This window comes from Arabidopsis thaliana, chromosome 2, assembly GCF_000001735.4.
Source record: "Arabidopsis thaliana chromosome 2, partial sequence".
Classification (NCBI taxonomy): Eukaryota; Viridiplantae; Streptophyta; class Magnoliopsida; order Brassicales; family Brassicaceae; genus Arabidopsis; species Arabidopsis thaliana.
The window spans coordinates 15,178,627-15,191,897 of NC_003071.7; the positions used below are offsets into that span (position 1 = coordinate 15,178,627).

General features: G+C 34.8%; 2 protein-coding genes across 3 annotated transcripts; both read right to left on the minus strand.

Annotated features, from left to right (window-relative positions):
* Positions 1-1,190: 1,190 nt before the first annotated feature.
* Positions 1,191-6,779, minus strand: AT2G36200 (P-loop containing nucleoside triphosphate hydrolases superfamily protein). Of its 2 annotated transcripts, NM_129178.3 has the most exons (22): positions 6,505-6,779; positions 6,229-6,358; positions 5,987-6,145; positions 5,546-5,895; positions 5,332-5,470; positions 5,127-5,224; positions 4,872-5,028; positions 4,721-4,790; positions 4,485-4,561; positions 4,313-4,366; positions 4,139-4,219; positions 3,946-4,057; positions 3,793-3,879; positions 3,529-3,704; positions 3,227-3,388; positions 3,040-3,147; positions 2,778-2,936; positions 2,615-2,698; positions 2,332-2,537; positions 2,142-2,243; positions 1,904-2,013; positions 1,191-1,801 (listed from the first exon to the last, which is right to left on the minus strand). In NM_129178.3, the coding sequence occupies exons 1-22, from the start codon at positions 6,561-6,563 to the stop codon at positions 1,452-1,454; spliced, it is 3,030 nt and encodes a 1,009-aa protein (NP_181162.2). In that variant the 5' UTR covers positions 6,564-6,779; the 3' UTR covers positions 1,191-1,451. The 2 variants fall into 2 exon arrangements, with proteins under 2 accessions (NP_181162.2, NP_001189688.1); NM_001202759.1 differs by having other exon boundaries at positions 1,243-1,801; positions 4,139-4,366; positions 6,505-6,688.
* Positions 6,780-7,413: 634 nt separating this feature from the next.
* AT2G36210 (SAUR-like auxin-responsive protein family) lies at positions 7,414-8,226 on the minus strand. Its single transcript, NM_129179.3, has one exon. The coding sequence runs from the start codon at positions 8,105-8,107 to the stop codon at positions 7,700-7,702; it is 408 nt and encodes a 135-aa protein (NP_181163.2). The 5' UTR covers positions 8,108-8,226; the 3' UTR covers positions 7,414-7,699.
* Between the last annotated feature and the right edge of the window lie 5,045 nt (positions 8,227-13,271).

Genomic DNA, 13,271 nt, shown 5'->3' on the forward strand with positions numbered 1-13,271 from the left:
GTGGGTTATATAGTAAAACTCTTAAAGTGACTCTTAAAAATCTTGGTGTATGGCTTGAGCTCTAAAGTGTTTCAGAAGGCACCACAATAGTGCCTAACATTTTTTTCAAATTTTGCATAGTGGTTAATTCTGATAATGATCAGCCTAATTAATGCTTCCTATCAATTTTGTTTATGTCAGTAGAACAACCAAAACAAAATTGATAAGCAGCATTAGTTTAAAAAATTATTTTAAAATTCAGTTGTATCGCTTCCAATATAATCGGTCTAATCAAGAACGGGTTCAAAGGTGAACTCTCAGAGACAATGCTTGAGGCATAACGAATCTTATGTTATATGTCCGGTTATATTTGAGCAATTTGCCATCACATCATCATAACGCCAAAAAGTGAATCAAAGAGTCTTCCCGCAGTTTACGTTCACATTTTCAGCAATATATGCACTTACTTCCCCCAATAAACCCAATTCTCCGGTTTGCTTCAAATTCAGAATATTGTTTTCTTCAAAATTCCGGTTGTGCCTAAAAACTAGAAATACTGCCACAACTTTTTGGCTAGTGATGTTGATTCCATTTCTATAATTGTGAAACATCACCTACAACTACAACACTTTGCTTGCATCTTTTGTGTATATGAACCTGCAGTGACTAACACCATGCTTAACTAATCGTTACCATACATATATTTGAATGAAAGAAATTTCTCTTGGTGGATGTATAATTCCACTATATTGATGTTCCACTTTCTAAAATGAAAGACCTAACATTAAAAGCTTGATATAGAAACCATACTTGACATTACCAGTATCATTACATGTCACCTTGAGCTTTATATATACACAAATGCGATTTGTAATAAAAATCCCAAGTGAATAGTAGTTGCTGAGTTGTAAAAGTTTTGGAAATTGATCACGAACTAAAAGAGTTTTCATGATTGTTCTTTTTTTAAAATGGTAAAAGATGATTCTATGAGAATCTCTCATGCTCATGGTTTTTAGAAATTCTCATGGGAAGTGAGAAAGATGAATTTTCTGAGTGGCACAGTGACTCTGATTTCACAAAATTCTACTTGATTTCCCACTTAAAATGTTCATTGTTGGGATTTTAAAGCATCTTCATGGTTGAGTCATATATAGAAAGTGATCAAGTGGTATATGCATGCACATATCACAAACCATCATAACCAAAAAGGGTCCAAGATTCGCATTATGTAATAGTAGAACAAACCGTCTTTGAGAACTTCGATTACTGTAAGAGAATTTCAACTACTCGAATAAGAAATCATAGATTACAATGATGAATATTTCAAATGTGTCAGAAGCATCTGACTCTTCATTGATTGATCCCACACTTTCACAAAAGTATACATAGATTCATAGTGATGATACAGACACAGACACTGATTTTGAGGGTTTTAAAAACAAAATATCATATAATGGAACAGAGGTGGTTCCTTAGTTGACTTGTGAGAGAGGCGACCGTGTTAGCTGTTGCGGTTTTGTTTCCTTGGTCGCAAAGGATTCATAAGAGTTGTTTTCACGGAACTCTTCAACTAATGTCTCAATTGGCATGGCTCGTAGTGATTCAATGGTGGCTTTGGTTGGGATCTCTGGTTCATTCTTTGTTGGAGTTGCACCTGTGGGCTCATACTCCATGTATTGTTGTTGAAAAGTTTCTTGAGCTTTATCCTCGATGCATCTGGCTTGGCAACACTGATCCTGTTGGAAACTTTCAAGAGTTTTTTCATGCGACCTGACATTTTCCAGGATTTTTGATACAGACGCTTTTTCATCCTCTGACATGCCTGAAAGATTACAAGGATATCGGTTTATGATTGGGAGATTAATGATCATGCCAAGAAACTCTTTTATCTAAGAAACAGTCATGTGCAAGAAAGAAAGCTCACGTTCAATTTGCTGGATTATATCATCGCTGTTCTTTGTTACATCTTTTTCAGCAGCAGTCCTTGCAGAATCTACTTCGGCATCGTGCTGCTCGTTACTATCACAAGCAGACCTAAACCAAACTTGAAGTTAATGTATGGTAGCATAACATGAAGAGAACCATAAAATTAAATATAGCCAGCGTTAAGAAGCGAATACATGTAGATGAAATGAATTCAGAACAAAACTTAAACCACTTACCTAACAAGTGAAGAGACATCTGTGACTTGCTTACTGGTCATCTCCTTTAGAGATTCATGAGTTATCTTGCAGTGTTTGAAAGCTGATTCCGCATGACCCACACTAACGCATAAAAAGATAAAGAGAGGTTAAAATGCATAACTGAAGATTTGTATCTCAAAGGAATTGCAAAACATAGTAAGGAACTTACGATTGCTGAAGCAGTAACTCCATTCGACAATGTTTTGCAGCCGAGAAATCAGCACCTTCTCTGGCTTCATTCTCAGCTTGCATGGAAAATGTCTCCCACTTTCTTTTTGCGTCTTTCGTCAGATTATTAACAGCAGAGACATGTTCGTCCAAGAAAGTTTTGTTGGAAGAGACGGCATCTTTAAAGTTATGGAGTCTTGAATCAACCTGCCGAGCAAAACATACAGTTTATGTGACACAAAACGGGAGAGAGAGAGAAACAAATGAAGGAGGAAGCAACGAACCAATTCGTGTTGGCGACGAATGTGACTTGAGACTAGGTTAGTTAAATCTGCAATAAGTTTATCTGTATCAGATTTTGACTGAGCCTGCACAACACACATCAGTTATAGATGGGATCAAGCAAAGATGTTTAGTGTGAAACTTGAAGAGATGTAGTATCATCACCTCGTAAGTCTTCTGAAAATCAATAATGCTGTTTATTTGACTATCATTTGCCTCTGCAGCACGAGTCTCAGCATTTTTAGACTCTTCCATAAGCTTCTGAAAGAACGTACTTGTGTATTCAGACATCTCCTGAGTTTGCTCCATCGTTGTGTGGAACCTCTGCATAGTAGGAATAAAAGAGAAAGCAATAGTTATCAACTCTTGTAAATCTCCAAGGCCAATATATCAAATAGCTACAAAATGTTATATCTCATGCACTGACTTGTCTCAGTTCCCTCGCAAAGAGAGCCATTTCTCCCTGATGGGACGAGAGAGCACTCTGAAGTTCATCAAATAACGACGATGTTGTTTCATCTCCTGAAGCAAGAAACTGAAATCAAGGAGACAACTACTTTAAAACACACACTATAAGTCACTAAAAGAAAAGGAAGAAAGTTAACAAGGCGTACTTCATCAATGGAACATGCACTTGAAGTCGTCAATGCTGAAACTTCCTCAAGACAAGCATTCGCGTTTGCCTTGTGTAACCGAACTACATTCTGCACTGCCTCCAAGTGAGAACTATATAAATCCCTTGAAGCTTTAACCTTCTTTTTCATTTCTAGGATCGCCTAGACAAACATATTTGCAAATAGTGTTACAAAGTTAGACAACTGTTAGAACACTAACAGCTTCCAGCATAATTTTATGCTACAGACAACACATAACTCATTGATTGCTGTAAAACCAAAAGAACAAAACAGTATGATACCTTGTTGTGTGCCTCTAAACGAGATTGGGACAGTTTGTTAACACCCTGAAGGTGTACATTTTGCTGGGAGAGACAAGAAGCAACCCTATTGAACAGATTTGAAATTTGTTCAGAAAGTTCTACTTGATAATTGTCCACCACTTTTCTGTTATCCGCACTAAGCTTGTCCTCTCTTCCTGCAAAGCAGCAAATCGAGATCACATTTAACAATTCTTATGAAATTCCTAATATAAAAGACAGCTAAAAAATAGTAAATACATATACCAATCTTTTGGTGTAATGAAGAATTGTCTTTAGTAGCTTTCTCTAGGTTGGATTGCAAAATGCAAGCTTGTTGAACCAGTACATTTTCTGGCAAAATGCAACATGTTAGAAAACTTTTTAAGCATTTAATAAGAGTAATGTCAAAGAATATACCAGATTTTTTCTGCTCTGAAATGATGAAATCTTTCTCTTTCATGGCATATTGAGATTTCTTCAATTCCTCGTTTGTGGAAGCAAGCACTTTGCATGTTTGGCTCAAGTTTTTCTAGATAGCACAGCTAAAGTCTCAGAGCATATTGATATAGTCATAAAGCCCAACATTCAATCCAAACAAAGTATCATATACCTCGGTGATATCAAGCTTGGTAGTCAGATCAGAGCACTCCCGCACTTGACCGACATACTTATCTTGCAACTCCTCAAGTTGCTGGTCACAACAAATATGTAAATAACCATTGTTCACATGTAATTCCCACATATAAGTGTAAAATTTTGATCTACAGAGTAAGAAGAAACTAACTTTTTGGTAATTCTCTATCTGACCACCCATCTGTTCAATCTGCTCAGCCATTACCTAAAAAAAGCAAAAAAAAAAGATAATATTAGTAAAAAGTAAGGAGGAGGCAAAGAGATTATTCAGTTACACTAAGGTCAGATGAAAATTTAGTTTCTTCAACCAATAAACTCAATACCTTTCTCTCACTCTCCTCTTGGTAGTATCTCTCTTTTGGCATATAAACACCATTTTTCTCACGGGAAGCGTATACCTCTAAATAGACAAAAAAGAAAGCATATGAGTAATAGATAAACAAAGGAGTCAGAGCAGGAGACTTTGTAGCGAGTAATTTTGTTAAGCTAAGTGAAAGTACTCCATCAGTCATCCGTCTACAATGATTCTATTCACTGCTACAGAGAAAAATCCTCTTACCCGCCTTAAGTCGTTCTATTTCACCATAAAGGTCCTTTATCAAAGTAGATTTCATCATTTTCTGGTTAACCTGCCAAAAAAAAATGTACAAGAGTACTTTTCAATGGTTGGCCTGAATGGAAACAAGAAAAATGGAATCGAGAGATAATACCTCTGGTTTGTTTCTAATATTCTTAGCCCTGTGTGCATAATCAAGAGTACTTAATGTTTCCTCCAGACAATGAACGGCAGGTGAAACTGTGGCTATGATACATGTCTTTGTTCTCCCACCAAGTGAATCACGTAGTAAACGGGTGAGCTTACTATCCCTAAATTTCATTGCAGTAAACAATTATAGGATTCAGCATAACTTGAAAGACTGCTATGTGATCGCTAACGTAAGAAAAAGAAAAAATAGAAGTTAAACCTGTAAGGAACGTGTCCAAGATGTTCAACCAAAGCGCTGATCACTCGTCCTAATGTAAGAAGACTTTTGTTTATTTCACCAGCTTCTCGAGCCCGGCCCTAGATAGAGAAACGCTATTGAGTAAATCTGACATGGCCAGAAATGAAATCTAGAAACATAGAAGAAAGACATTCCAAACTTGATTGAACAGTGAGAAACTACTTACATCCCTAGCACCAGAACGTGATATATTTTCTGACCCTGCCAAGTCAACCAAGTTGAGCTTGCCACACTTGATTAGTTCTTCACCTTCTGGAGTAGCTTCTTTGATATGTATTGTTATTGAGAAGAGAGAATGTGACCGACTGCAAGTGAAGGATTTCATTATTTAAGTGAAATCTCGACTAATGAGCAACGAACAAAAGCATCAAATGCATTACCTTGATTGTTTATTCAAGAATGTTTCTGCAGTTCTCCGTTTAGAGGAACCTCTCTCAAGCAAAGTAAAGATTTCATTGGCACTTGTCACGATTTCCTCTTCCAATCCTCTAACAAGAACACCACCTTTGCCGTCCTCCATGAGAGGCAACGGCTTCTTTTGTTTTTCTTCAGCAGCAACTCTGGATAGATCTTCAGGAGCAAGCAAATCGGTAATCTCTTCATTGTAGAGTTCCAAAAACGTGACTTTAACACTGTACTCAGCTTGCTGACCCTCAAGCGTATCAAATATTTGTTTCACAGCTCTAGGTATAACACCTGCTTCTGCCGGAAGACCTCCACAAGGTGCGCTCTGTCCCAATAAAAAAAAAGGTACATAGCTTAGATAATGAACCATCACTAGAAAACCTTAAAAATCAAACACACTGCAACAATATACAGACCTTTGATCTTCTACATTCTCCTTCCATTGTATATGTTTTACCAGTACCAGTCTGACCATACGCAAATATAGTACAATTAAAACCTTCAAGTACTTCATTCACAATTGGAACAACGGCTTGATCATACAAATCCTTCTGTTGTGCTGATGGTCCAAACACCTGTGTTCAACATATAAACACAAACATTCAACATGTAGATACTAAGTATACTCCAATTTTTGAGTAGACGCAACTAATTATACCTTATCAAAAGTGAAAACCCTATCAATATGCTTCCCAGCGATGTTTTGGGAAACAGCAACTTCTCTTTGCAAATCATTACAAGTGAGAACCTGAGGCGCATTGCTTCTCAATTCATCATCGCTAAATGGCCTGTCAATACAAAACAAACACAGTAGCGAAACCAAAACCTAAATTCAATTTGAACATAAAACTTGAAATCAAATCGAAATGTGGGGTTAGACCCAAAATCTAAACCAAAACCTAAATTGAATTTAGGAATTGTTCGAAGGTATTACCTGCATCGGAGGAGGACTTGAACATTGACGCCTTTCTCTTTGTCATGGCGGCTAGACATTTTTAAACGGCGAACGGACGGCGAATCCAGTGAGACTGATTTTCAAAATCCAATTACTTGTACTGCTCAGCAAGATCCCAAATTTCTTCGATATTTGAAATTCTCTCTTATTCTGTCTCACCGGCGACGGAATCTGAGGTGTAGAGAGAGAGAGAGCGGGGTGGATATGAGATTTGAAATTATTTGAAGAGCCGCTCCTCTTTTTCTCTTTTGAATTTTAACGCTTCTTCATTACTCTTTTACCATTTTGCCCTTTCCTTCTACATGCCGACGATGACGTGTCCTAATGTCCATATTCTACGTATTGGCCCATTAAGGCCCAAATGTCAGCAGATTTTTTGTTATCCTTGGAAGTTGTCAAGTTGGAACAAGTACTCCATTTATGTTTTTGTCAAACCAAATCTGATGCTACCAAAAAAAAAAAAAACTGCTGATAACTTTTTTGGAGTCGTCATCGGCAAGTAGCTTAGCGTGAACTGCGTGGTATGCAATTATGCATCTTGTAATCTATTAACACTTTTCATATTTGTTGTACTAATAATTTTTTATTCCAAACATAAATAAAGTTCCAAGATCATGAAATTTTAAGATTAGATTGTTTCAAAAAGCAAGGTTTGATGTATGTGTCTCTGTTTTATTTATGTTTAAAAAACTTTGAAACATTATTTTATAAATTTGTAAACGCAAACTTAAACATACACAAGCTTCTGACTCAACTCTCATTAGCCTTTCAAACTTTTCAGTGTCACAGACTCGGAGTAGGGTTACGATTCGAGACAAGCTTCTGACTCAACTCACCAACATGTTTGAACCATAAAAGGGACCAAACGTTAAGGTCAAAAGAAGGCTAGGAAACACAAATAGATTTTATTTTTTCTCGATAATGGGAAACACAAATAGATAAAACTTTATGTATTTGATTTTTTGAACTAATATATGTTTTAAAGTAAAATAATATGTATCATAATTATGGAAAAATTTACAAATTCCACACCACGCAACAAAGGGGTGTTACAATGTATCACAAATTTCACAATCAATCGATCAATCCTACGAATATATAGTTTCCTAAAAAAAGACCTAAGACAATGTCTTGAGGACAAATCATAATTATGAAGAAGAAGTCGGAATTAAATTTATAGAAACTCCTCGACAAACTCGCCGAAATCGAAGTTGCCATTACAAGACTCGACGGCGTTAACAACGTCTTGGAAAACGGAGAGGCTGCAAGGGACCACCAACATAACCTTCTGCTCGAAACAGAGAAACTCGTCGTGAGACTTGTCGAGGAGCATCCTGAAGAGAGGATGATTCAAGTAGCTTGTTGGTACCACGCGCTTCACGCGCTCTTCCCCTACGTACACCGCAAACGTCCCCGTCGGCGTCTTTGACGCCATCATCGCCGCCTCGTCCGCCTCATTCATCAGAAGAGACTCGTTATAAGTTGACTCCGAGCCGCCTTCTCCTCCGCTTCTCGTCGTCGTGTTGATGCTCTTCATTTTCTTTGCTAAGTTCTTGAAGGAAGCTATTCTTTTTCCTAGCATTTTTCTTCTTTAAAGACAAGTATTTAGTTTTTTTACGCTAGAAACTCGTAGAGGAAATGAGATTATGAAGATGAAGAAAATGGAAGAAGAAGATGGTTGGTGATTATATACTAGATGAGATGTATAACAATATAATAAAAAGAGAACTAGCGAGCTTTTGACTTTAATTCATTTTTGTGTTCGTATTTATTTTTTTGTCTGTGTTGACTTCGAATAGTGGGGTGCATTTCTTGGCAGAGAGAAATGTAGTTTTTCAAATTATTATATAGTTTTGATAATCAAAATGCATATATCTCGTCGCAAATCATGGTTACGTGATATGTGTCTTTTGAGACTAAAATTGCACCACCTATTATTTTACCTTAGTACCTTACGCAAGCGATAGGTTATCACGGAGGTTCGTACGTATTCGTATATACGGCCCGTGACATTTAGTTTAATATATGAATTGTCATTCCTGATTCAAGATTAAATATATGGCCCTTTAATCATCGACATGATTGCTTGTTTTACAAAAATAAACCAATAGTTATTAATGATTTTTCTGATGACCGAATATTCAAGTTCACATAAGAGTAAAAAGTTGGTGATCATCCAGTGTCTTATCGGATATATACATAAATATAAGCTGAATATTATTTTAAATTAGTGGATGAAAACAAAATTATGGAATCCATATAATAATATGGTGTTTTGTTTTGATGAACTCTTTTTCTTTTAAGTGATGTTTCTTACATATTTGCATGTGCATCTAAGCATGAACATATTGTTTTAGTAGTAGGTAAGATGTCATAAAGTAGTGTCGTATTTAAGTGTATAAGATATACCTACCTATATAATAATATGAGAGTTGGAGTCACTAATTGCATGTTGACATATATGCGTGAATTTGTTGATTGATATCTCATTAAAGAAACCGGACATCATTCAAATGTGGTTAGTTTGAGTGGTTATAAAGAATACAAATTTGTTTTGTAAATACCAAATCATCCATAGTTAAGTACTAAGTTGTGTCTTAAAAATAATAATAATAATTCTTCAAATAACGAAAAGTTATGTCGAATAATACTGAAATTTGTAGGTATGTCGATGATTCAATGTCGATATAAAGTGGATAATCTCATATGTCATATAGTTTTAACAAAAATATTGTATTATGTGTCATCTATGTTAAGTAAAATCATAACAATATTATGTTTTATATATTTGACTAGAGAGAGACATATGATTGTATATTTGTAGAAAAGAATGATTCTCTAGCCGGCTCTGTATGCCGGCTTCTATACAACGAGAGCTGATGATAACTTAATAGTTGTTACCATTATCTGTGTTAATTTGTATAATTTAATTAGTTGTTGTTATCCCAGTTTTTAAATTCATATTAATAACTTCCTGCTGACTATTAAGGTCAGCATGAAGAAGAAAACAAAAGTGTATCAAATTTTATATTCGATTTCTAAAACGGTTGATTCAATCGTTATTATAACTTTGTTATTGGCCAGTTAATGATTGGATTGGTAATGCCCAACACCAACCTCATAGGCATAGGTCGAGAATATCTACCAAAGTGGGTATGAAAAAAGAATTTAAGAAAACTCATTTGATTTTTTTCTTTTGTCAAACACTCATTTGATTTGTTTTACTTATACAAATTCGGAGTCCATATTCTTACTTACAGGATTTTTTTAATTATTTGTTAGACTAATACCATCATATAATTAATAAGATATTAAGAATCAAACATAATTCTTTGTATTTTGTTTCGTTTAAATGATTATGAATTATCTCTAGTGCTTTGCATCGTCACGACACTGTTTGTCAAACAATGAACACTCTGCTTGAAACAATCGAAAAAGTTACCCAACAAGTTTATTTTCAAATCCACAACTCGATAACACAAGCTATAATATAACATGTAAACATATAAAAAAACAATCAAGGCTTTACTTTGTAGTTTGTACACCATATATTTGCTACTAGTTAGCCTCTGCGATAAATCTTAATTTGTAGTGAAAGATATGTAGGAGAGGCAAGTAAAGAAAAAAAGATGGTTTGGAGCTAGAAACTGTTAAGAGAGGTGGTGGAGACAAGAGGAAGAATAATTGGAGCATATTGGGCCACAATACTTTTGACTTTGTACAAAGTCAAAGGTTTATAGCTTTTCGAAATTCTTCTAGTAGGCCCCCATTGAACTCAAGTGATCTACTACTTAAAAATTTGTGGACTATATATGCTCTTTCCTTCACATGAATTGAATTTGAGATTACACTCCAAAATGTACTTCGCTAGGCTAGTGCTATGAGTATGACTCTTTGCTTTGAAGTTGTTTCTGCCTCTTATGCTTTTGTGGTCTTCGTATATGACCAATCGGTCTTTTGAGTATAACTCGATCAGAAATTTTCAAATTGAAGTGAATGTAGCTATTTAAGATAAATTAATATATATAATATATTCACAGTTTATGTTTAATATAAGTTTGTTAACTTTTGAAAATACATTGAGACTACACATTATTAATAATTAAAAGTTATTGGTGATTGGACCAAATGTCATTTCAATGGATAATCGATGCTTGAGTTGGAGTCAAAGGTAAACCATCGAGTCATTGTAATTATGGTTCGTACTTCACTAGCACAACCGTGACTTTGCTTATGGAGGTATTCTCTTTGATTAATGTCGTCAAATTTTATTGTAAAGAACAATGAGTTTCCAACTAATAAAAAAAAATAGTGAGTTGAGACTGTTTTCCCAATATTTAGTATTGATTCATTCACATTTTTGATATGTGATTTCTCATTTTCTCTTTTGTTTCTTCTAACTTGTTTTGGGTACGGAAAGCAAAACTAATCATATCACCAAATTGATGCATATCTTCACAGGCCCGGCCCAACAAATTTTGTAGCTCCAAGACAAAAAGTGGCCCTGGTTGGCTGGTTCAACGTTTTATTTGATCCAAGTCGAAAAACTATACTTTTACAAATGTAACTAATCGTTTTTCTTATACAGTCGATATATATTGTTTACCTTTAAGGTCTATTGCCTTCTAGGCAACTGACTTTATACACAGAAACACGAAACACGTAGACGAATGAATCATATTCGTATACATTTTGAAAAATCGTTCATGGTGCGGGAACTGAATTAGTCAAATATGTCATTCGTGACGAAGACAACTAGGATAAGCAATAAATAAATTAGCTTCTAGAAACTGTGGAGTGTGGTCCGTGTGGAGAGCTCAACTGTGACTAGAACATTCGAAACATTACTTATCTTCTTTCTGAGCTTTTAGGACAAAATTTTGTAGTAAACAAGAAAAATCACTATCTAGCTGGTTTTAATCGATAAAGGGCAAAGAGAACTTCTAGAAACCATATTGTGCCGTAGAAAGGATCGAGTTCCATACTCGTTTTTATTATTTTATTTTATTTCTTGATGTATTTTTAATTAGTCCAATGGTTGGACATTTGACTGCAAACAAGTTTCAAATCCTTCGACGCTCTTATCTTAGTCAGAGATGACGTAAGCTTAGTCAATGACTCAATCGAAAACCGTAGCCAATCCTCCTGTTTTCTTCAAAATAAAAATCAATGTTGTTTTTTATAACAAAAGAAAACGGCCAAAATATTGATAAGAAATTGGAGAAAAGGTGGTTTAATATTCTTGGTTACTATTTAGATTTATCATGCAAATAACCCTTTTGGGCATTCGATAAACTACATATAATGGTTTGACTCAGTATTTAATATTTTTCAATAAAGAAACATTTTTTTCTAGATAATTAGTTTTTAAGGCTGTAAATGGTGACCAAAACCGCACCCAAAACCGCATCGTAACAGTGCTGTAATAGTATCAAAATCTCTATATATACATATATATATTTATATATTTTCAGTACTATTTGAACCGCATCACACTTCTCCCGCACCGCAAAACGCAATCACCATTCGAAGCTTTAGATTACGAAAGAAAAACACGAATCCTCAAAGTTTGACCAATACTTCGGTAAATATGGAAGAAAAAACTAATAGACAGATACCACGAGGATGGAAATGCTACTTAAACAATATTGCAATCTATGCTTTGGACAACTTTTATAAAGCATATTAAATTAGTCTGCGTTTTTGGCTTTTTTACTTGATTTTTATATTCGATCAAATGATGCTATATAAAAGATTGCAAGTAATAACACGTTACTAAAGATACATATATCAACTTTAAAATGATAGCAGTACAAAACTAACAGTAATTTTCTTACCACCTTATTTATACCGCTTCATTTTATCGCAACAATCATTTGCGTTATAGCTAGCGATACAACGTCACCACTCACCAATCGAGACTAATATTTCAACGTCAAATTGTTATATCTTCATAGGCTAATATATTAATAGAGGAGAGGAAATGTCATAGTAAGTCGAAGTGTATAGGACCCCACGAAATGTGATTTGTCGGACTGCACAGGACAGGCCAAATGTTCTAGTCGGTTGCATCAATCAGTTTTGGGTAAGTAATAGTATTATTTGATTTTCGGTTCCCTGAATTTTTTGGAAAACGATAATACACAATTCTACTAGAGACACATATGGGTATGTGGTCTACTCGTTTTGCATCTTATTATTCCGATCCAAATGGCTCAAAATTATGCGTTAAAAATATGTTTGTGGTAAAAATTTTGGAAGAAAGCAGAGGACATTAAACAGAAACTCATACTAGTCTTTTGATTTTTTTTTATAAAATATAATCTTGTTATTTAAGTTATTCCTGGTTGTTAAACACGCTTAAATTCACAATGGTCCAAAGTTATTTTTTAATCTAAGATGAATCATTCAACTAATAAAACAAGATGAATTGATTTGCATAATATAATGTTTGAGCCGGAAAATGTAATTTAGCATGGGTCTACCTTATGTCTTTCTTGGTTTTCTATTGTAAAATCGTTGTCTAACCATCTTATAATATCTTAAAAACTGTTGTTTTACAAATTACAACAAATCTTTTTTTCCGTATTATCAATCTCTAGACAATGCGGGTCAATTATCTTACTATTTATGCGTTTATATTACAAAAATTGCACCTGAAAATAAGGAATTGATTTAGAAGCCTCCAAATGATTTGGTGCCATTCCAAATTAATTAAGAAGGCATCATACCATGAGTCAGTTAAC

Bases quoted from the DNA above. Each gene is read 5' to 3' on its own strand.
- AT2G36200 (NM_001202759.1), bottom strand. From the start codon at position 6,563: ATGTCTAGCCGCCATGACAAAGAGAAAGGCGTCAATGTTCAAGTCCTC. The intron at 5,896-5,986 runs GTCTGTATATTG...TTATTGGGACAG, and splicing joins GAGAATGTAGAAGATCAAAG to AGCGCACCTTGTGGAGGTCT. The intron at 2,538-2,614 runs GTTCGTTGCTTC...TTTGCTCGGCAG, and splicing joins TTCGTCGCCAACACGAATTG to GTTGATTCAAGACTCCATAA.
- AT2G36210 (NM_129179.3), bottom strand. From the start codon at position 8,107: ATGCTAGGAAAAAGAATAGCTTCCTTCAAGAACTTAGCAAAGAAAATG.